The sequence below is a fragment of the Opisthocomus hoazin genome, chromosome 5 (genome assembly GCF_030867145.1).
Source record: "Opisthocomus hoazin isolate bOpiHoa1 chromosome 5, bOpiHoa1.hap1, whole genome shotgun sequence".
Classification (NCBI taxonomy): domain Eukaryota; kingdom Metazoa; phylum Chordata; class Aves; order Opisthocomiformes; family Opisthocomidae; genus Opisthocomus; species Opisthocomus hoazin.
The window spans coordinates 16,920,235-16,944,064 of record NC_134418.1 but is presented as its reverse complement, the minus strand read 5'-3'; the positions used below and the strand labels follow the sequence as shown (position 1 = coordinate 16,944,064).

The following is a 23,830-nucleotide window of genomic DNA, read 5'->3' as shown; positions in this document are numbered from 1 at the left end:
AAATAAAGTCAAATGCACTACAGTCAGAACCCAGAGTATAAAATTAAGATTCTCATACTGTGATTAGGGATCACAGATGGTAACACTACAAATATTCCAAATTGCTTTAGAAAAGGTATAATTCAATCTACAGAAAAAATCTGCAGTGCGAGACATAAGCCAAACAGACACTGTATGTAATTCAAGTGTTTACTGAAGTGAAAATGTAAGGTATGAGGTGAATATGGGAAAAGCAGAAGTTAAGGAGAGGTACTCTTAAGACCGTTCAGAAAAAGAACTTTTCCAAGCATAAGGCAAGATGTGAGGGGTATGCAAATTCAAGCAGTAACAGAAATACAGGTTAGGAAAATTAACTGGGACTACAAAGGTAAACAAGGAGATTACTCAACTCAGAACAACAAAATGCTGAAAACCAACAAATCCTTTCTATTCACTCCAAAATAATTGTTTCTCTTAATTATCTGACAAGTCTTTTGCAATCTATTATCTCAAATAAAAACATTTTACTAACACTGGGTATCAAGCACCACTAAGTGACTACACCAAACGACAGCAATAATTACTGTAAACTGCAAAGATAATTACTGAGAACAAAATAAACAACTACAAGTACTGAATAGTTCTAAAACAAGTGAAAGTTACACTTAAATATGTAACTTCCTTTATGTGCCCACTGAAAACAGCAAGATAGCATAACATTTAGTCTTACATTCATAATTCTTTGTATAGCTATACATTATTTTTGAGGTTGGACTAGATCATCTTTAAAGGTCCCTTCCAAAAAAAACCGTTCTATAATTCTATAATTATAGCACAACAAACAAATAATGTATCTTTTTATTAGCATACAAGACTTCATGTAGCCATATCTTCACTAATATGAGATTGCAAAGCATCCTTAAAATGAACAGACAACAAAGGGCTGAATCCAGTTTAATTCAAATTCATGTTTTGTTTATTTTCAGGAGGCTTCCAGTTTCCTTTACAGCATCTTCTCATAGGACAATGCACAACCGAACCCAGACAACAAAAAAGTGATTTTCTGCCAGTATTGTGGATAAAGATATCTTATTTGATAAATAAGATATCCGACGAGCCTGCAACACTCAGTAAGTTGCACAAAACATAGGATAGTACATAATTCAGAGCACAGAACAATCTTTCATATTCAGCTGTTGAATCAACTGGAGTACGGACTGCTCATTGCAATACTTGCAGACTACTGGGCATAACTGATCCTTGATAGCCCTTAAATTCCTGAACCCCATTAACAGATTCCTAGTGTGTTCCCTTCACAACGCACTCATTGACACAGTCTGAGACAAAGGCCACAGATATTCCAGGCTGTCTGTGACATCTTGCATGTGGATGGTACACCATTCTGTGAGGCAGGTATCTTGCTTTTGCTGTTAAAATAAAGAATTACTTTTCCCATTTTCTCCACCACCCTTGATTGGGGGGGGGGGGGGGGGGGGGGGGCAGAGGGCGGGCCAAGCTCCCCCGATCAAAACACTAAAAAAACCCCAGGAAGTCTCAGTTGCTTTTCCTAACACAAAAATCTGAAAATGTTAACTTCCCAGTAAAGTCTGAAATTTCTGTTCATAATCACAGCAAGTCACACTAGTTCTCAAATGAGTAGATGCATTTACTGAAATGACACCCATCACTTCTGTCCTTTCTTGCTATACAGCTATATGCTCTTCAGACAGCAGTGAAGAAACTTCTTTTTTTTATTGAGAAGAGATGTAACAGGCTCAGTAGAACATACACTTGGATATACCAGCAGGGGCTGTACCAGGCTCCGAGCTGCAGATTCCCCACCCCTCTTAAACACCGGTGCTTTAACCCTTCTGCGGGTCCGTGTAGAAAATACAAAACTACACAAATAGATGCCAGATTTTTTAGATTACTCCAGTATCCAGAGATAAAAATCTCACAATACTCTGAAATACCTGTCAGATTTGTTTCCTTCTGTGGCGTTCTAAATAGTCCAGGAGTCCTTAGTTTACAGTAGGAAAACTAGAGGCAAGCTTTACACTTCTAACCTGCTTTTATGTCTGCAATAACAATCCCGACGCTCTTCCCTTTACAATCAAACTGATTTTTAATGATCACCTGCACACTTTCTAACATTTGTTAGACCTCCACTCATTACGCCACAAAAATTTGTGTAACCAACACTATTACTGCCAAGTCCATTTTCTTTTGCTCTAAGCCAACCACTCTATACTTTTAAGTACATTTTTGTACTTCCTTTCACCCTTACCCACCCTGGTCAGGCCAGGAGCTCAGCCGTCTAGGCAGAAGAGACAGGGGAGCCAAACCATCACCAGTGAGGCAGCGCTGTCCCTCAGCAGGACATTACTGTCCCTCATTATTGTTGCAACTATAATGAAAATAATGTATTTCCAGATTTTATTTGCGTACTGCCTCTGGAGTCCTGGCTTAGCCCTAACAGGCCAGCCCGGGAATCGCCAGCCAGCAGCCTGCACCGAATCCGGTTTCAAAGACCATGGAAGCAGAGGAGTGACAGAAATAGCGGATACTCAGAAGAGCGACAAGTGCCATCAGAGCCCTGACAAGACTTGTATACAGCGTATTACATACTCGTGACCGTAACACAGAGCAAAATTAAGGAAGGCGTGACAAAGTAAGCCGCGAACAAGAGACAGCCTGAGAACACGCACCGAAATCTCAAGGAGACAACGTTCACCCCGAGTGCTTCACACGCCATCACCCAGCTGCCTCACCCAGGCCTCCCGCGGGCCCAGAGCGCCTGAGGGAGCACGAGACAGATGCCCTAAGCCTTCAGCTACCCTCGCGGCGGCGGCAGAAGCAGCAGCGGGCTGGCGGGAGGCGGGAGGAAGCAAGAAAGGAAGGAGGGAGGGAGGGAGTGAGGGAGAGAACGCTCCGTCCGCAGCCAGCAGCATCCCCCGGCCGCCCTCGGGGGCAGACAGACCGCCCACCCCCTCACCGCGCCCGCCCCGCCTCCGCCGCACGCAGCCGCTGCAGCCCGCGGCCCCGCCCTGCGCCCGGCTCCGCCCCTCGGCCGGAGGCTCCGCCCCGGCCCCGCCCTCCCGCCTCAGGGAGGAAGCGCCAGGCGCTGCCTCCAACATGATGGCGGCCGGCGCACGAAGGGGCGCGGCGGGGCGGAGCGGCGGGGGCACCGCTGGGGAGGGCGGCGGCGGCGGCACCGGGTGGGCGGCCGGTCGGTCGTGGGCGGTGGGCGCCTTCGCGCTGCCCGCAGCGCCCAGCCGGGGCCGCGCGGCGCGGGGGGGGCTGCCGGCGGAGGCGGGCGGGGGCTGAGGGTCGCGGCGGCCGCCAACCTCCCCCCCCGCCGTCCCCTCCCGCCCTGCCGCCGGATCGGGGCCCCACTGGAACGGGCCGCGAGCAGCTCCGCCCCCCTCCGTCCCCTTAAAGCGCCTGCGGCTCCTGCGCGCGGCTCCGCCCGCGCTCGCCTCGCGCCGATGGCGCCGCTCTCGGCGGCGGCGTCCCTGCTTCCCTCCCCAGCGCCCGCCGCTTCCTCCCTCCGTTCCCTTTCGCTTCCGGGGTCAGCGCTGCCGCGGCCGCTGCTCGGTAACAAGCGCCGTCCCGGGGCCCGGCCGGGAGAGCCGGCAGCCGCGCCCCGCGCAGGCCGCGCCGCCCCGCCGCCCCCATGGCCAGCAACCCCCAGCCGCAGCCCCCGCCGCCGCCGCCCCCGCCGCCTCCCCCTCAGCAGCCGCCGCCGCTGCCGGGGGCCGGGGCTGCCGCGGGGGGCGGCGCGGCCGAGCCCGAGCTGGTCTCCATGATTGTCAGCCACCTCAAGAGCCAGGGGCTCTTCGACCAGTTCCGCCGCGACTGCCTGGCCGATGTGGACACCAAGGTGGGGGCGGGCCGGCGCCTCGGGGCCGGGGGGGTGGTGGAGGGTCCCGCGCCTCTCCCCGAGCTCCGGCACGGCGGGGGCAGGCCGGGCCGCGCCGAGAGCGGCGGGGCCCGGCCCGAGGGTGGCGGGGAGCGGCCGGCGGGGCCCGGCCCGCGGCCCCGGGGCTCTCCTTGGCGGTCGCGGGGGCAGAGCCGGAGCCCCCTGTTCCTGGGGCTGGGGGAGAGCGCGGCACGAACGCGCCTGGTTCCGTGGGCGCCTTCGAGGGGGGAGCGGGAGCAGCGGCGGCGGCTCCGTCCCCCCCACCCCACCCGGCGGGGGTCCGGCGGGGCTCCTGGCGCTGCCAGCCCGGCCTCCGGGAGGACGAGCGCTTGTCCAAATCCTCCCCAGCGACCTCTCTCTTGTTGCTTTCTAGCCTGCCTACCAGAACTTGAGACAGCGCGTCGACAACTTCGTTTCCAATCATTTGGCGACTCATACCTGGAGTCCTCACCTCAACAAGAACCAGCTGAGAAACAACATCAGGCAGCAGGTTCTCAAGTAAGTGACAGCTCTGGGGTTTCTCCGCTTGAGCGACAGGTGTCAGAGGCTCTGGGTCGATTGTGAAATGTCTGCTTTCTTCAGAGAAACTTCTGAAGAAGCTTTTCTTTTTTTAGCATTTAAAGCGTGGTGTTATTTCAAATATCAACTCGCCATCAGCATTAGTCAGACTGCAAATACTATTTTGTCTGATCCAAGTCGATTGCAGGGGTGGAAGGCTGGTTTCTGACGTGGGATGTAGCGCCCTACCGGAAGTCCACTTTTACTGTTTCATTTAAGGGAGACGCTAATAAAATTGGTCTTATTGCAAAGTTTTGAGATAAGGAAAATTGAAAGGATGTGACAAACTAAGCTCTGTGGAGTACAAAGCTAAATTCACCAAACAAAAAACTGGATGTACATCTAGCTAAATGGAGAAGAGATTTTTCAGAACCACTGTTACATCAAAAAGATGTCAAAAGCTTATCTGATGTTCCATTATTTCATGAGGGTTCCTCTAGTTTTTCTTTTCAAAACTTAGAGTCATAAGAAACGTTTTAGGAAATTTCTTCGAAGTAGCGTGAGTTTGGGTCAAGCAAGGGGTTCTGGATTTTGGAACAAACGTACTCAGGTATGCTGTAGCAGTACCGTTGATAACTGGTACGGAGGAGCTGTTTTGTTTGGGGGGGAGGGGAGCAGTTGCTGCTTGGGGGTGTTTTAGTTCTTAAAGAAGCAATGAGAACAAGAGGCAACATATGTTCCATGAAAGGTTACCGGCCTCCTAGAGAGAACATGGATTCAAAGCTTTCTATTGCCATTTATTTGATTTTACTGAAAATGAAGGGTGCTTTATAAAGCTGGAGAACTCTGAGGTGTCACACTGTATTGGGCACAAAGTAAGTTGTGGTGACAACTAGTCTAGTCGTCATTTGTCCCTTACATGCCTTCTGTAATTCATCTGTTTTATACCATGAGGATTGATAACATCAGGTTTCTTTTCAGTTTTTTCTACAAGTGTCACTTTTACGGTTAGGTAATACTTGTAGGCATAACCAGTAACGACATAACAACAGGCTGTGTGTTGTGTTAGTTCCATGCAGTTGGATTGCTTTGGTTCTGTAGCATTTTTTTTCTTAGTTCATAAGGCATAGAGAGCTGTAGCAATACAGAGAGCTGGCTAAATACATAGCTGTAGTGATGCTCAGAAAATGTTGGTGCTTCATTGGAGGTTCTTAGAAGTGTTTGCGTCGCATCTAAATGAGCATGATTTGTGAAGGTGTTTTTGAAGAATCATTTTTTTCATTAAGTATTTGTATAAATTTGTTGCAGGTCTGGAATGTTGGAATCTGGAATTGACAGAATTATTTCTCAGGTTGTGGACCCAAAGATCAACCACACTTTCAGACCTCAGGTGGAAAAAGCTGTCCATGAATTTTTAGCCACATTGAATCACAAAGAGGAGGCAGGGCCCAGTACAGCTCCAAGTGAGGAGAAAACAGATGCTTCTGTTACAGTACAAGGTATTTTACCATTTCTCTGAGCAGTCTATTAACAAAAGTTTGATTTCGTGAAAGAGAAAACATTGGCTAGGTTTGGTGCTACCACAGAATTGTTAGCGTCAGTATTTACAAGGTGAGCTCCAGGCAGCGTACCATAATACTTGTCTCTTACTGTATGTAAGGTAGAAGGCAAGAGAGATGTCGCCGTGTACCACCATGTCACTCTGTCACTTCTGCTTGAAATTACAAAGGATCGGTTTACTGTGGGGAACAAAATTGGTTTCAGGTTTTAGCCCTTTAAGTGTTGTAGGATCAGATAAGACATAGCTGTAAGAGAAAAAAGATTCAGGTTTTTTTATGCATTGATAGATAGGGAAAAAAATCACTTATGAGATAGTTACCTGTCTTAATGTAGTTGCTGTGTGCAGTAGTATTTGAATGGCTGAGGTCCTCTCAGGACCTGAAGTTCTGCTGGAAATCAGCCAGTCTTCAGTTTGTTTATAAACACAGCACTTTTTCTTTATGGTTTTCATTTATGTTGCCTGATATCAACTTCTAAACACTCCTGCAGGTGATTGTCCGTTCTTTCCATTCCTCAGAGACTCTGCAGCAGTCCATCTATTTGTAACCAGACCCTTTATTTAAATCCTAGCCCTTTTCCTGTGAGGCCCATTTCCTTTAAAGTTAGTGGGTTAACAAGCCAGCTGCAGCTCTTAGTTCTAGTCCAATTAACCCTTTCTCATCGATCTTCAGAGCTGCTTCTAAGAGGATGGGAAAGTGATATGGTATTTCTGATGGTCCTGTTGTTATGGGATCAATATACTGACTCTGTTTTCCGTGTCGTTTATGGAGATACGTGAGGTGTGAAATACAGACTTTCTGCTGTGGTATTTTGTATTGTGCTTCTCCAGAGTCATGGTCCCACTTGGGGTGGGGCTAAAGTTGAACAAGGATTGTGTTCAGAAAATCCTTCCTATAGACAACCCCTGCTTTCTTTAACTGATCTCAGGAACAGCAGTATGTCACAGAGCAAAATGAATCTCCGGTAATCAGATCACAATTGCTGCTGGAATGCAACTTCTTGGGAGTTTTTTGTGTGTGTTTTTTTTACCCAAAATCTCTAAATGCAAAATTAGTCAAACCTTTTAATTAATTTTCCTAATTTGGAAAAGAGTAATTATTCTTTTTCCTTTTCTTGCTTAACATTCTATCCGACCAGAATTACAGAAACTAAGATGAAGTAAAACTATTTTCTTTCTTGCTGTTCAAGGTGTCTCTGCCACAGCTCCTAGTGGCAATGTAGCTAGTGATGCAATGTCCATTTTGGAAACAATAACTTCTCTTAACCAAGAAGCGAGTGCTGCCAGGACTTCAACAGAAAACTCAAATCCCAAGAACAATGACAGAGTTGCAAAAAGACTCTCATCTCAACAGAGTGTGGATGGTAGTGCTGATAGAGAGAGAAATGCGGAGGACTTGCTGGACAGAGAGAAAGCAATTTGTGATCCTTCTGGAGAAGGGGCTGAAACATTTGCAAAGTGTGAAGATTTAAATGAGCTTCCCTGCCAAAGGGAAGAAATAAAAAATTCAGGAAAGGATACTAATAATTTGACTTTTACAAGTAAAGAAATTCAACAGGAAAGTGAAGATCAAAAGAGTAAATTATTAGATAAATGTGACAAGAAACCAGACAGCAGTGAAAAAGGTGAAAGAAGAAAAGAGAAGAAGGAAAAACTTGACAAGAAGTCTGACCATTCAAAGAAAAGTGATGATACTACAAAGTCAAAAGAAGAAAAGCAAGCAAGAGAGTCGGAACCAGTGAAACAGTTAGTTCCAGAAAAAAACAGCAATAAACATAAAACAGCTGAAAGCACTAAAGAAACTAAAGAAGGTATGGTGTGGGCAGTGCTCTTCCTTAAAATAGGGATAATGGGGTTTTTTTAAGTGTATTGAGGAATTGAATCAGAAGAGTATTGGAAATGTAGGTTCTCTGCTAGTTCTGGCAAACTTGTCTAGCCTAGCCACAGCTAGGTCTTGGCTCATCTCCCTTAAATGAGGTACTTGTGTTAGGAATCAGACGAGCTTTGATTTCTCAGATGTGTGATTGGTCATCTGCCTTACTCTGGCAAGTTCTGTCAATGATTCCAGTCTGCATTTAAAGTTTCTGGTTGTACCTCGGGGACACTTTTTTTTTTTTTTTTCAGTAGACCAGAGTTAGCCTAATAACATTTCATTAAGGTGTTACAAACTTTTTTTTTTTTCCTTGTTCTTAACATAATTTTGTTTTCAGTGGCAAAATCACTGTTTTGGTAAGATAAGTTTCTCAAATACAGTGTGCTGCATTACAACCCTTTCTATTTTTTCCTTTGCAAGAAAATACATCAATAGATTCAGATATGGATGTACTCAGTGACATCACTGTCAGCTCTGTCCATACCAGTGACCTTTCTTCCTTTGAAGAGGAGAGTGAAGAGGAGCCTGTAATTTCTGACAGTACTGAGGAGGGGGAGATCACATCAGATGGTAAAATAATTAGATTGTTAAGTAGCAAGGAAGAATATGCAACGCTTTTGTTGAGTGCATTGTATCATAAATTTGAGGTTTTGCGGTATGTTTTATTGTACTTATTTATGAGAAAGAGTTTGAATATGGAATGGATAGTATTTGTGCAGTTAAGACGAGTAGTGGACATACTTTGAGTGTTTGTTTTTTTTAATAGCCGGATGTATTCTAAGCATTGTAAATCTTACTTGTACCACAGTATTTCATAGGCGACAAAAACACTTAACAGTGATGGGTATGTCATTCTCCTGTGGGGATTTTTTTCCCCTCCTTTCTGCGATGAATTTTATATAACATTGGAGTGCTTTGTTTGTGACCCCAGGGTAGTAGTTGTAGCTGACACTGCAGACCAGGTTGGTTGTAGAGCTTTAGAACTGCAGGAATTTCCAAATTCTACCTGGCCACGGTAGAAGGAACGGGAATAGATCTAGCTTAAAGAGTTTGGAAACACCAAATCTTTTCACTGACTGGTTTGCCTTTTTGTGTTCTCCTTGTCTAGAACAGACCTCAGACTCTGATTTCTGTGGGTATGTGGCTTTTGCAGTTAGTAATACTTTCCCCTTCATAACACAGAGTGTCTTAGTAGCTGAATGAGTTATCTCTAGTATGCTGTGAGCTTGTCTTTTTTGTTTGAAGAATATTATTTAGAAGCACTGAATTACTTGCATATTCTCTGGCTTTGGTATTACCTTTAAACGTGACAGATTGTGTTCAGTTATGACTAAATATTTGTGACGTGAAATCAAGCCTTGCATATGTTTCAGGGATAGAAATAATTTGTACAATATGGAGCACAACTGGTTTTGCTGTATTTCTAATAATCCTGATGAAACTGAAATAGATTTATTTATTTTTACTTGACTAATACTTAACATGAGTATAAATAACGGTGTATTTTGTGTGTATATTTCAGTAAGCCTATCTAGTTTTTATATATTCAAATACTGTACATTTTTTTTATAGGGAAAAAGCTTAATTTAATACATAGCAGAAAATATATTCTGACTTCTTACACGGTGTTAACTACTAAATACTGTATGTAAAAAGACAGCGTGATTAGAGGCAAGAGGATAAGCCCAATTGTTGTACCACAGTTTATTCTGGGGTTTGTCTGTTGCAATTTTTTGGCTGAGCAGTGTGAACGAACACATGAATATACCTTTCAGGTTTTCATGGTCTAGTGATATTTTGCTGCTAAAGGGTTTAATTTTTTTAACTCTTGATGGTTTTGCAATAAATAATTGTTACTACATTTTGACTAGCTTTGCCTCCTCAAAAGTTACTCTGAAAGCACTGCCCTAATTTATCAATATATCTCTACACTTCACAAACCTTTCTTCAGATGAAGAGGAGAAAAACAGTCAAAGTAAGACAAAGCCTCATGCTAATGAGCTGAGTGATGGGAAAGCCAAGCCAGTTCGTCATGCTTATGTTCGCAAGCCTTTCTTGTACTCCAAATACTTCAGTGATTCTGATGATGAACGAACTGTAGAGCAGCGCCGTCAGTCCATTGTAAGTGTGGATTTTGTTACTGCTTGCATTCTGGTTCCGTAAACTTTTCAGCACGGAAATTCCACTTCTTATTTGGTGGTGGTTTGTGAGGGAGAGTCTTCTGTCTTCTCACTTTGATTTGTTTTTCCTTTTTTTCTGTGTCTTGTTACAACTGCCCCTCCTTCAGACTTCCTCCAATATTGCATGATCCGCTCTCCAGCGAAGCGTTCTGCTGGTTATAGTTTGAAGGTTTCTGGTGGTGAAAGCAATGACACACTTTTCCATCTCTTTCCCCACTCTAAAGTGAACAGTCTTTATGTGTTGACAGGGGATTTGCTAATTACATGCAGTGTCTTCACAGAATCACAGCAATAGGTGGATTCTTTCTCAACTGAGTGATTTGATAGGGAGAGTAAGAACTGCTGCATTTATGAAAAACCTGGTCTTCAGTAGATTTAATTTATATAATGACGATTGAGGTGGAAAAAGTAGCCTGTATCTACCTGCAGCCTGCGTTCAGTGGCATTTTGTGTAGTTCAAGCTTGTGTTGGCTACTGCAGGCTACATTACATTATCTCTTTACAAATGTAGTTCTTGCTGTCCATGAAATCGGTAGTTTGTAGCGTGGCTGCAGTCGTTGAGAGTGAAAGAGAGATTTCACCATGTTCACTATGTTCTGTGGAAGGAGGATCAGCACACAGAAGAGGGAGCAGCAGTTCTTTTAGATGTTTTTCCTTTGGCTAAATATATGGGGGGTTTGTTGTTACTTATCTTTAATATATATACACTATGTATATTTATTATATATGTTATAAATATATAAAATAGAAAATAATATATGGTCTTTGAGACTGTCTCATAGCCTCAGTCCGCGGTATTAAGCAGCAGTGAAACTCTGGAACTCAGCTCGTTTCACTTCACGGAGGTGTTAGAGGATTCCATTAACTTATATGTAATGATTTCTAAGGGCTATTTATTTTTTAGTTTGTTTCAAGCTACAATGTTCTGTTTTCTGTGGGTTATAGACATACACTTGCAGTCAAAGAATACTCTTTGACCTAATGAGGAATTAATTGCTTTCCTTGTTTTTGTATCTCCAGGCCAAAGAAAAAGAAGAGAGACTCCTCAGAAGACAAATTAACAGAGAGAGACTTGAAGAAAAACGTAAACAGAAGGCTGCAGAAAAAACAAAATCACTAAAAACTGGAAGTCAAAATGCCAAAGGTATGAGAAGTATAACATTAGCCCCTGCCACCCTGCTCTTGCTTGCTCACTCTCTCTGGAAAAAAAACATTCAACTTAAAATATTGATAATAGGTTTCTAGTCATTTCTCTTAAAAACCCAACATTTCAACAGTGATGTAACAGAAAAATGTATAATGCAAATTATTAATGCAAAATTCTATATCTTCATTTTTTCATATATCCTTTCATATATCATTACATTGCTTAAATGCAATGAATGCCTATATGCACTGGTATTCTCTGCTATACATTAGTGCTCTGTACTGCTGTCAGTCACATTTATAGGTGAAACGGTAGTATAGTTACGTGCTTATGTATTTCACCATTTGTGTATTATTTTAGGAAAAAGTAGCCTGAACTTAGAAGAACCTTCATCAAGAAGTGTTGAGTCAAAAGCTACTGGTACCAGCATTAAGGATGTGCTTAAAGAACAGAAATTTTTAGAGAAAAAAGTAGCCTTGAGCAGAAAAAGAAAAAGAGATTCAAGGTATTCATGTGTTTTCTCAAAAGGAATGAACTTTTTGAATATTTATTTTTGCAGATGGAAAAGGTTCTCTTCAACTTTGCAGTTATCCTTACCCATTTTAACAATTTCCTTTTAAAATTTTCACGTAATTTTGTTATTAATAAGCATGAAGTTCAGGCAGGAAATCAAATTGTAGCTGCGTAATTACATTGCAGCTCAGACTGCAGTAACAGCTTTTATGTGGCTTTTCAGACACAGAATGGTAATAAAGGCATGAGAATGGAGAGCTTTTAGATGTTTGTGCATCTAATGTGTCATTTGGCTTGGTCTTTAAATTGGTGGTTTACGTAGATATGTACACATGTACATATCTGTCTACATATGGGTATGCAAGGGACAAGGAGATCTCTTGCCCATTTTACTGGGACAACTGTAGTACTAATATTGTCATACTAATATTCTCTGCTGTAAAGCACTGATGTCCAGAGGCTATCTTTGAAGTTTGCACACAAAATTTTCCAAGAGGAGAAAGCTTGGACAAATGGGCTGGTCAAAAGTTGCATGATCGTGTTCTATTTCAGTATTTTTAGTGTGCATTTCTCTCCTTCAGGTTTAAAAGCAGAAAGTTATACTAACTAATGTTAGACTGATACCCATTTTTCTTTAAATGCCCAAATATCTGTTTTAGGCATGCTGAAGATGGATGCAAAAAGAAATACGAGCCATCCGAAGAAGATTCTAAAGAAATGCAGAAGACAAGTGAGGTATGTGTCTCTTAAAAAGGAATACCATAAAGTTTATATTTAATTGTGATAGTACTTGTTTATATGTCCATATCAAACTCCATAATCGTGCATTTGTTCTTATGATTTAGTTTTTTTCCTCCTAGTTCTTTCTATTGCATTAGTGATCTGACATTGCTGTAGTAACATTTTCTGAATTCCAGTAGCTGCTAGATGCATGTTGTAGTAAAACATGAGATGTAGTTTAAGTGCTATTCTGTGAAGCATATTGGGTTTTTGAAAAGAGCAACGTTGAGTCTTCTATGCAGAGAATTGAGGAGCTTGGTCTACTTAAACCTCACTGGGAAGTTAAAGGAAAACTGAATGTAGTCCAAACCTTAAAGGGAGGAGAATTCTGATGGTGAGAGCTTTTACCAACAACATTATTAACACACAAAAACCAATGATAGTTGGAAGTTGAAATGGAAGTCTGAATTTATCTTTTGTGAGTTTTGGGGTGTTGTTTTGTTTTGTTTGTCTTCTTAAACGGCCATTAGGTTGTTTGTTTAAAAAATAACTTACGGAGTACTTGAAATTGCAATTGTTCATTTAAAAATCCATTTAAATGATTTTAGAAAGAAAAATTACTTTAGAAAGAAAAGATACTGGAGTTCAAACGGACTGCTTAAAGTTAACTTGTGTTAACCACAGTGGCAGATACTTGAAAATGAAAATGGCAAGTTTCATTTTCATGCTGACTATATTTTAGGTGAATTTTTGTTACAATGTGAAGTGTATTCTCTAGTATATTGTTTTATGGAGAGTCTGTAACAATTCTTTTTGGTCACATAGTGAAGGAACTGTGTAACATTGGCTTATCTATATTAAAACTTTCTTTCATAGATTTGTGAAAAAAATTCTTCCAAAGAAATGAAGCATAATCATGGGAAAAATGAAATCTCTAAACAGCTTAGAAGACTTTCAGAATCAGTGCATTCAACTGAGGAAAGCAAAAGTGATTCTAAAGCAGAAAAAGAATATAAAAGAAAAACCTCCACCTCAGTTCAGGCTGAAGGAGCCCAGCAGGACAGTGAAACAAGGGACTCAAAAAGACAAATAGATAGAGCAGAAGTCAATACTGAAGAACTACAGAAGCAGAAATCCGTATTTAAAAATGAAAAGCACCCCAAAAAAGATAGTGACTCAGAAATTCAATATATGAGAAATGCTGCCAAAAAAGAAACCAAGTCTTACAGAGATAAAAATGATAAGGAAAGAACTGCTTTAGAAGATAAACTTTCTGTAAAGCACAAATATAAGGGAGATGGTCTTCACAAATCAGGTGACGATGTTGAACTCCATTCCTTTGAGAGAAGTTTGAAAGGAGAGGATGGTGGTCAGAAACATAATCAACAAATAAAGGTTTCCTCAGATGACAAATCTGAAAGAAAAAGTAAACACCGAAGTGAACGGAAAATATCGGTAACAGGAAAAGATGGAAAAAATACTTCAGAATCAACCTCAAAAGCTGAAGAATTGCTGCGTAAGGAAAACAAAAAAGACAGACATCTCTCAACAGAAAAACCAAGAGCAGAATACAAGTCCAAAAGGTCCCTGAGTGATTCTAGACCACAAAAGGATTCCCTAAGTGCCTCAAAGCAACTTGCTTCCGTATCACACAGAAGGAGCGAAAGCTGCTCGGAAGATAAACATGAAATAGAATCAACTAATTCTGATTGTAATTTGAAACAAGAAGATGGTGTTCATAAAGATAGACGAAGGTCTAAGAGCCTCGTAGAAGATAAGATTTTGTTAAAATCTAAATCAAAGAGTCATAGTAAACAATTCAAAGCATCTGAAATGGAATTACAGGAAAATTTAACAAAACAAGAGACTGTTCAGAAACCAGACAAAGATAAGAGCATGGAAGGAAATGATTCAGATAAGCAACACAAGTCCAAGAATGAAGACAAAGGTTTTGAGGAGAATGGTGCTGAGTTTGAGCTTGCAAGCGGCATGCAGTCAACTCAGGGATCACAAAAAGACTTTAGTCACAGAGTTAAGTTACATTCTGGAGAAAGAGGCTCTGTAAAAGAGAAATACAGAAGTGACAAAGATTTAAACAATTCCAAACTAGAAAGAAGGTTCTCTGCTGAAGGTCACAAAAGCAGAAATTTGAAGCACAGCAACAAGGAAATAAAGAAGAAGGAAGAGAGTATCAAATTGGAAGATAAAGATACTAAAGAAATGGATAGTGGGCATGAAAAAGCATTGAGTATCACAGTGGCAATGGATAAAAAACAAAGTAAGAAGATATCCTGTGAAAACAGAAAAGGCAGTAGAGCAAACCAAGATCTACTTGGAGAGGAAATGCAATCAGGTAGCACAACTGAAAGTAGCCATGCTCCAGCCCCTTTAAAGTCAAGTATGAGTAATGATGACTCTCATTCTGGTCATGAGGAGGAGCTGATGGAAGTTGATTTGAAACAAACAAAAGTACAGGAAGCATCTGCCATCGAAGGAAAGAACATTCCAAACTCACTCCAAGCCACAGATGCTGAGTATGCAGAAAAAGAAAACATATCTCTCTCTATTTCAAATAAGGAATTAAAACATAGCTTGGCAGGTCCTGGAGCTTGTGAACCACAGTTTCTGCCTGCAGCTGAAAAAACTGTTAAACAAGAAGATATCCCTAATAAACAAGTTGGTGCCTTAGACACTTTGTCCAAACAAGCTTCCATGGATCAAGGACCCAATAAACAAGGGGCTTACAAAATTAACATGTTGTATGAAACAAGTGGTAGAATCTTGCTGAATGTTCCCAGTAAGGATCAAGCTTCCGAAGACAGCAGAAGACCAAAGAATTTAAGAACTGTGATAAATTCTAATTCAGATGATGTTCCTTTAGCAATTAATTCTTCCAGAGAAGATGCTGCTGATGCAAAATCTATGGATATGGATATCTCAGATTTTATAGGTTCCTTGGGTAGCATATCTAAAGAATGCCGTATTTCAGAAGAGACTTCTCTATTTGAAGATTCTTTCAGTTTAAAGAATGATGCAGCACAGGTTGTATACAGGGAGCAAGAAGATAGTGCAGTGCTGAGTTCTGTCATGAAAGACGATGGTGACAACACCACTATGACAAACAGTATAGATAAAGATAATGAGGTGCCCCAGCCTGATGAGCAGGCAATGGAAGACAGTACGGCTGGGTTACATGGTCAAGAAGATTATGATGAAGCAGCAAAGTTAGAAAGCGCTCAGGGAAGTGAGTTGAAAATAAAAGAGGAAAACTTGGTGACTGTCATAACTGAAGATTGTGGAGAGGTAACAACAAAAGAACTTCTCCTAAAAGGAAGAAAGTGCTTGAATACAGACCCTTCCACAAAGGAAGAAAAAAGCACAATGATGGATAATGTGGAAAAGAACGAGGTGCATGACATTGATGATATGATACAATCTTCCTCTATATTAGTGCCTGAAAGAGTTCCTGAGGAAACGGTCAAAGGCTCTGTTATAGCCAGTGGGCAAGAAGGGAATAGTGTGGTTGGTATGGAAGATAAAAATGAAAGCAGTGCAGTAGGTACCAGTGCAGGAAGTAGTAAACTTGGTTTGTTGTACGGCAGCCTACAAACCACTCCGGCTACAGTGACAGGAACTAGCACAGAAAAGATCACTGAGAGCACTGTAATGGCCACTAGTACAGGAGAAGAAAGAGCTGAGAGTGCATCACATTCTGAAAAGGACAGTGATGCTACAACCACTTGCTCGGAAGAAGAAAGTGAGGTGGCGGTAATCTGCACAAGCATAGAAGCTGATGAAGGTTTCACAACGGGCGTATGGGTAAAAAGTAGCGAGGAAGGCAGTTTCATCACAGAAGGAGATTTTGGTGACTGTACTGTTGCAGCAGCTGAAGAAGGTGGTGGCAGTGTTGTCACTGAAGGATTAGCAGAAAGTGAAAGTTTCCTAACAAGTACAGAAGGAGAAGAAAATGGTGACTATGCCATGGTTGATGCAGAAGGAAGTGGTAAGGATTCAGTCAATGCAAGTGGAGTAGAAGTTGAAGACAGCGTGAATAGTGCTGGGTCAGAAGAAAAAGATGATGCTGTGACTAGTGCAGGCTCCGAAGAAAATCGAAAGACCTCAGCCTGTGTAAATACAGGCAAATTTGAAAGTTCTGTATCCTGCTTAGGTGAAGTGGAGAGCGATGGAGCTGTAACTAGTGCAGGGACGGAAACAGGCGAAGGGTCGACGAGTGGTGACAGTTCAGTTGAATTTAGGGGCAGTGTGAGAGCTGGCCAAGTAAAAGAACACGAAGGTACTGTGACTTGCACAGGTGCAGAAGAAAGAGGTCACAACTTCATCATCTGCTCCGTGACTGGTACGGATGCCCAAGGAGAAAGCACTGTAACTGGTGCGTGTATTGCAATGGTCACAAACGACAGTGCCACAACCGGAACTAGTGGTGACAAATCTGAGGATACTGTAAATGGTGAAAGCACAGTGACCAGCACAGGCATAACTCCAGAAGATGATGCTGAAATTTCGATAGTCTGCACAGGGCTAGAAGACAGCAATGAGGGGTTTGCAGTTTGTTTAGAAGCTGAAAAATGTGAAAGTCTAATGGACAGTACAAGAGCAAAGGAAGAATCCAATATCACTACAGTCAGTGTAGGTCTGTGTGATGATGAAGGTTTTGTGACTAGTACAGGCTCAAAAGAAGAGGATGAAGAAGGTGAGGGCATTGTGACCAGTACAGGAAGGGGAAATGAAGAAAATGAGCATGCTTCTACTTGTACAGGAATGGAAGGTGAAAATGCACTGATTTGTATAGGTGCAGAAGGTGAAAGTTCCATTATTTGCATAGTTGCTGAACAAATGGAAGCTGAATCGGGAGTGGCTGGCACAAATATAAATAAGCTTACTGTCGACAGCATGATGAATGCAGAGAAAGAAGCTAATTATGGCACAAACTGCAAAAATGATAAAGGGATTGTTGAAAGCAGCGTAACCAGTGCAAGTGCTGCAGATGCGGGTGCCTTGGCTGCGCATATAGGAAAACATGAAGATACCTTGATTCCCTTAGATGCCGAGGAATGTGAGGGTCCCATGACGAGTGCTATGGCAGTCCAAGATCAGGGTCAGTCTGGTGCTGAAGACGAACATGAGACTGCAATGACTTCCTTTGGCAGCAGAGAACTTGATGCCTCTATAAGTAGTGCAGTTCCACAGGAAGATGAGAATTCTCTTACTTCTGCTGACAGAGAAGAAAAAGTAAAAGGTGATATCATCTCTACCAGTACAGTGGAAGAAAGTGATGTTCCCTTACATTCAGCCATGGATGCTGAGGAAGGTCCACTTGCTGTTGCAAGGGCAGATGAAGGTGGGGAAAGCTCTATGATCTTATTAGATACTGAAGACACAGAGGTGCCTATGTCCAGTACAGCTACAGAGTTTAAAGAGTGTTTGCATACTTTTAGCAGTAAGCAGGAGAAAGATGAGTGCACTATGATTTCCACCAGTATTGTGGAAGAATTTGAGGCTCCTATGTCGAGTGCGGCTATTGAATATGATGGTCAACTCCCCTCTGTGAAAGCAGAAGAAATAAATGAGAATGCTATGGTTTCTATAGATATGGAAATATATGAGGTTCCCATGCCCAGTGAATCCAGTGCAGGAGGAGATGATAACAATGATGAAAGTCACCCAACTGCTAGCAGTAAGGAAGAAAAAGATGAGTGTGCTATGATTTCCACGAGTGTTGCGGAAGAACAAGTAGTCCTCATGTCAGGTGAAGTCACGGAAGAGGTGATTCAGCATGTGTCAGACACAGAGTCAAAAAATGAAACGGTAATGATCTCTACAAGTACAGCAGAATGTTTTGAAGCTCCTATGTCCAGTGTAGCTATGCAAGATGAAAACAAACTGGCTGCTTCAGAAACAGAAGGAAGATACGAAGCTGCTATGATCACTACAAGCATGACAGAAGAATGCGAGATAGTCCTGATCAGTGCAGCACCACAAGCTGGAAGTCAGCTCATTGTAGCAGAGGAGGATGAAGATGCCGTGATCTCTCCAAATGCATCAGAGGAATGTAAGCTTGTGGAGACCACTGCAACTGTAGATGAACAGTTTGGACTAGCTGCTTTCAATGCAGATGCAAAAAGCAAAGGTTCTGTGATTTTTGTGGGAGAATGCAGAGCTCCCGTGCTGAGGGTTGCCACCAACAGTGAAGATCAGCACTCTGCTTCAAGTATAGGAGATAAGGAGGAGGGCGCAGTGATCACTCTGAGCACAATGGAAGAATGTGATAGTCTCTTCACCTTTACAGTCATAGAAGAAAGTCAACTTGCTGCTGAGAGTACAGAAGTACAAGATAAAAGTGAGGAAATTTTTAATACTGATAACCAGATAGAATGCATCCTATCGACTACAGGCCCAGAAAAAAGCAGCAATTCTTTGCTTGTCATTGGTAGCGAGAACGAGACCCAGGAGAGTGGTGTGAAGGCAGAATCGGCAGCACCTCAGACCACAGCAGACAGTGAAATCACAGAAACAGATGAAAATTCAGTGAACCTCATGAGTGTAGATGAAGCCCTTTGTGTGGAGATTAGTACGGAGACTGCTGTGAGTCCAAGTCCTTCCTCAGAGGCAAGTGAGGATGATGAGCAAGCTGAAGGTGTTTTGCATGAGGATGTTACATCAGAACTCTCTTGTACGATTTCAGAAGCAGGAACAGAGAGTGAAACTCTAAGGAATGTAAACTATAAATTTAACTCAGACTTGCTGTTGGAAAGTGACTTTTCTGAAATAAGGACTCCCCTGCCTAGGGCGCAGGCTCTTTCCTTAGTTTCTGCAAATGAAGTGGCTACAAATGCCAACCATGGTGAAGTGACACTGGAAGCAGAGTTAGAGGAAAAAAGTGACTTTCCTGTGTTGCAAGTAGAAGAGCTGTATGGCAGTGATGACAAAACGAACTTGATCAAAATAGATGATACTGGAATTGAAGTTACTTTTCAAAAAAGTAATGCAACCTTTAATTCAGGTGAGGATTTCTTTTTGTTTTTTTAACTTCAGTTTATAAGCTGGTATAAATAGATACATTTTTACCAGTATTATAGTAAGAAATAACTTACAGTCTTCAAATATACATTTCTCTATTGTTGCAAAACAATAAATTTAAGAATTGGTGACAAATATTTAAATTACCATGAGATTCTGGGAGTATAGGGGTGACTGAACACAATTATCTGAGGTATGCTGGAAAAGAATTTAATATTATTAGAGTGCAAAAAACTGATTAAAATACACTGACTCAAAATTGTGAGCGAATATATGAAGTGGTTTGCAAGGTGTAATTATGGAGCTACAGATGGGGTTTGTTATTAACGCATTTTGAAATTCAAAAATACTTTTATAGAAAGGAGGATGCATTTTGTTTAGACAGATGTTAGACATTTTAAAAAGGTAACTTCTCAGTAACTTTGAAGGTTAAAAGTGGCCATCCTTGTTCATAACTGCAGATTTTCTCTGGATGGTTATTTAATGGTCATATTCAGATTCACTCTCTTATGCTGAATTTTGTGTTGTGAATACACTTGATATAGTCCTTCTTTGTGTTACAAAGGAGTCAGTCATCCTAAATAAATGAGTATTTTAAGTGAGCAATCATGATGGGTGTCTATTTTAAATAGAAAACTGAAGTTATAATAGTATATAACATTAAGGATATAATATTTTATTTCCAGATCCATTTTTCTCGAAGCTAACATTTGCAGTGAACTTGCGTGGTTGCTGGTTCCTAAAACACTGTATAATGAACATCCTGCTGTTCTCAGCCATTCTCCTCTTTGACCCTCCAGAGTAGTTGAAGCACCAAGTTTATGAAAATTAATAAATTCTGTAGATGCCTTGATGAAGTCAAGATTATTACTTAGCTATAAATTTTGGAGAAATCAAACTGTAGCATAATAGTAGAGAAACCTGCATATCTTTCTTTATGCCAAAGGAATTGGAATGATGCCAATCAAGTACTACTTTTAAAACCTTTTCCTTCTCATGTCTGTCTTTGTTATTTCAAAAAACATTTTATAATGTGAGTTTAGGTCCAGTTTTTCAATGGTTGGCTTTATTCTCTAGTTTTATTGGTATTTGGAGTCTGCAGATTTGGGGATCTTGGGAGTTTGTCAAGGAAAGATGCCGATCGAGTAAACTTCAAAAATGTTATGCAATATTTATACAAGAGACAAACATGAGCCATGAAAATGTGAACTGGGACACTAAGGTATTTCTGTCTTGGTGCTTTGCTCAATCTTTGTCCTTTGGTGTAGCCTCTGTAAGTATCAGTGGTAATGGTAGTCTTTGTGGACCGCAACCACAATTTAATCACTTCACATGCATCACTGATGAATTATCATGTTACAACTATTTATTTTTGTTCAGGTAAAGCTGTATAAACAGCCTTCTGAAATAGGTGTCCAAAGGCGACAGAAGTCGTGTGAAGATGCTGTCTGCATGGCCTATTTTTCAGATGTTGTAAGCATACAGCTGTTCCCATGGGGAGCAAAATGGGTGGGGTTTTAAGATTTCTGAAGTTACATTGACACTAATAGGAGCTACTGAGCTTTCAGTCTCTGTGGAAATTGGATAATTTCAGTGGTTATCCTTCTACAGCTTATGGATAAAAAGCAAGAAAAAAAAGCCAAAGTTAAAATGCATGAAGAAGCTGTGGTAAATCCTGGTAGCCCATATTTTCCAGTCTTTTGTATTTAAGGAAAACACACAAGTACTTGTGTTCTTGCAGATGCCATGTTGGGTGTTTTGAACTGGTTTGCTGCAGACAGACTTGCTATTGTTCCTGTTGCCTACAGGAAGGGATTAAATTCACGTGCTGAGTTTGTGAAGTGGTATGAGAAATAGGATCCTACTGTAGCATGAGATAAATACAGCATAATGTAATCTAATAATTTTAACATATTTGTATTTTATTAGGCAATAATGCAGCTTTACCAAAGTTGGCAGAAGAACTAGAATTTGAAAGTAACTTGAGAAGTGACGAGGTATTTATGTTATTTTGAAAATTTTGACTATACTGTTTCTTGTATAATTATACATCTTACTAGGGTTTCTTACTATACCTTTTGATTTTTGTGCAGCAACAAATGGCATTTGAACTGCAAAACTGTTAAAGGATCATTTATCAGATTATTCGGCTGTACTTTTCTAAGTAGCTGGCATTAAATTGTGGGCTGTCTGTGTTTTTGTGTGGTAGAACCAATTCTCTCCTTCAGCCATGCTCCTGTGACCATGATGTGCAAGTTTGCTTTTATAAACTGGTCGTACTGTATGCATGTTGCTTGTGATAGTACTTGTAAAACAGTCAGACAAGCCTTAGCTCTTACAGTTGGCAGTTGTTTGAAATAGTAAACTGCTTTGAAATAGTAAACATACGCTGCTGCTCATTTCGTTGTATCACTTCCTTGCCAGTCTTCAGACTCGCCCGTTCTCCATGTGTTTGAAGAACACTTGCTGCTGTTCTGTACGGTGATAACTACAGCCCCTTATCTGCTGTAACAGAAGAGCAGGGCATCCCAGATAATCCAGGCTATTTGGGCTCCTGGTCACTTATATGTTGTGTAAGACTGAAGTTGAGCCTGTCTGTTTGTGTGTCTGTGCTGTGATCCATATTAGCCAGGATTCCAGGTGTGTTAATTCTTCATTCAGGTGCAGGACTGGATCCCTGTGTTCGTATCTTGCCAGACTCTGACAGTCAGCATTTTGAGGGAGAACGTGATTCAGAGACTTCTATGAAAGGGTGGATTTGCACAGGGCTACTGGTTCCAGGTCCAGGGCAGAGCAGTTGGGTATTTCTGAACCACGGTTTTGATGCCTGGAATGCACTTCAGGAAAATCCAAGTCAGCTTCAGTCTAGCGGGATTTACTGATTCGAGTGGAGTTGCACCTGTAAACAGCTGTACTGTTTGCCAGCATAAGATGGTCCTAGAGTGAGTACAGCCATGTTCACGTAGCACTGTATCTTGAGTTTATGATGTCCAGATCTGACTTAAGTACACTTAGCTCCGTATAGCATTATCTATGCATCAGTAGCATGTAGCCGATCTGCAACTTGAATTTAAAAAAAACACCCGAACAAAAAAAAAAAAAAACAAAAAACCACCAAAACATGAGTTGAAAAGAGTTCGCTATACCTTGTTATACATTGCAGATACGTATTTTCTGCATATGTGAACATTTCTAGAGTATTGTTTGTATCTGGAACTCATCTTAGGGTAGGCATTGCACATTAACTTCCTGAGCTTTCTCTTTGAGATCTCCTTTTTTAAACTGATCTCGGGTACCAGTGTTAAGTCTGCGGGGACTGTGCTTTTCAACAGTAATGTGACTGAGCTCTGCCAGTGTTCCTAATCAGTATTTGTACTGTTATCTTAATAAGAAAGCTTTTGAAGACTTTTATAGATCATTAGAAGACAACGTTCATCATGACATGAGGGAGGGGAGTGAGACATACTTGTTCAGGAAGTCTGCAATAGTTTTGTTTCTTTTGATTTCGTGTTTAGCAACAACCACCTGTAAGTCCAAGAAGTGAAGAGGGCTGTGTGGATCTTCATACTGAAGACTTTCAAAAAGGTGATTTTTATACTGATAGCAAGTTACTTTTCATACTGATTTGACTATTACCTGCAGAAATCTTCTTGAAATGTTTCTAGGAGCTCATGTGGCTTTGCATTTAGTTAGTGGGAAAGAAAGAGGGTAAGTCTTTTCTTCCAATATGATATGCTGAAAGAAGGGTGGAAAGCATTTAGGATTCTAAAAAAGGAGACTGCTAACATTCTATTTAAAATCAATAAATACAGAAAATGTTTGCCCAGGAATAACTGAGGAAATTTCCCCAAAGAATGGCTTTCTCCTTACAAACTCAGAACATCCTTGTTTAAAGTGTTGTGACAGGCCCTATGAGGATATGACAAGAGTAGGTACTATATGACTTAAGTCACAATGACTTTACAGAAAGACTTCCCCCCCCCCCCCTCCACTTGCTCTCCAGAAGACTGAAATATTTCTAGCCACCCACTAAAATTTGAAGAGCACTTATGAGTAGGTAATCACCTGGCTAGAAATCCCAATTAGTTAGCTTGGATCTGTGCTCAATAATTCCTTTTCCATGTATTAAATTAATCTTCAATAGCATTAAAAAAAAAAAAAATCCGTGTTTCCCAAAATGGCATTATTTTTAAATGTGTTGCAATTGTTTGTCTTTCGTATTACAGCAGAAACAAACCCCTGCTTTGTTCCCATCTTGATGGATTTTGTCCTCCAAATGCATTACAAAGATGTTTACAACACTACCAGATGAGAGTTAATCCTCAGTTAATGGAGTAGCAGGCAAAACTAAAGTGAATTCGAAGAAGTACCAGCGATACAGCTGCATATAGAGTCCAAGGAG

At 41.3% G+C, this 23,830-nt stretch overlaps 1 protein-coding gene across 5 annotated transcripts in view; it reads left to right on the top strand.

The window, feature by feature from the left end:
* The first annotated feature begins 3,655 nt into the window (after nucleotides 1-3,655).
* Nucleotides 3,656-23,830, top strand: part of BOD1L1 (biorientation of chromosomes in cell division 1 like 1) — a 38,308-nt gene continuing 18,133 nt past the window's right edge. For 2 of the 5 annotated variants that reach the window (XM_075420545.1, XM_075420546.1), the window contains exons 1-12: nucleotides 3,656-3,862; nucleotides 4,275-4,399; nucleotides 5,708-5,898; nucleotides 7,148-7,768; nucleotides 8,251-8,400; nucleotides 9,782-9,951; nucleotides 11,031-11,154; nucleotides 11,518-11,662; nucleotides 12,330-12,405; nucleotides 13,267-19,411; nucleotides 21,358-21,425; nucleotides 22,944-23,013. In XM_075420545.1, the coding sequence (XP_075276660.1) occupies nucleotides 3,656-3,862; nucleotides 4,275-4,399; nucleotides 5,708-5,898; nucleotides 7,148-7,768; nucleotides 8,251-8,400; nucleotides 9,782-9,951; nucleotides 11,031-11,154; nucleotides 11,518-11,662; nucleotides 12,330-12,405; nucleotides 13,267-19,411; nucleotides 21,358-21,425; nucleotides 22,944-23,013 (8,092 nt within the window). The other 3 variants (XR_012763968.1, XM_075420548.1, XM_075420547.1) reach the window with 3 other exon arrangements.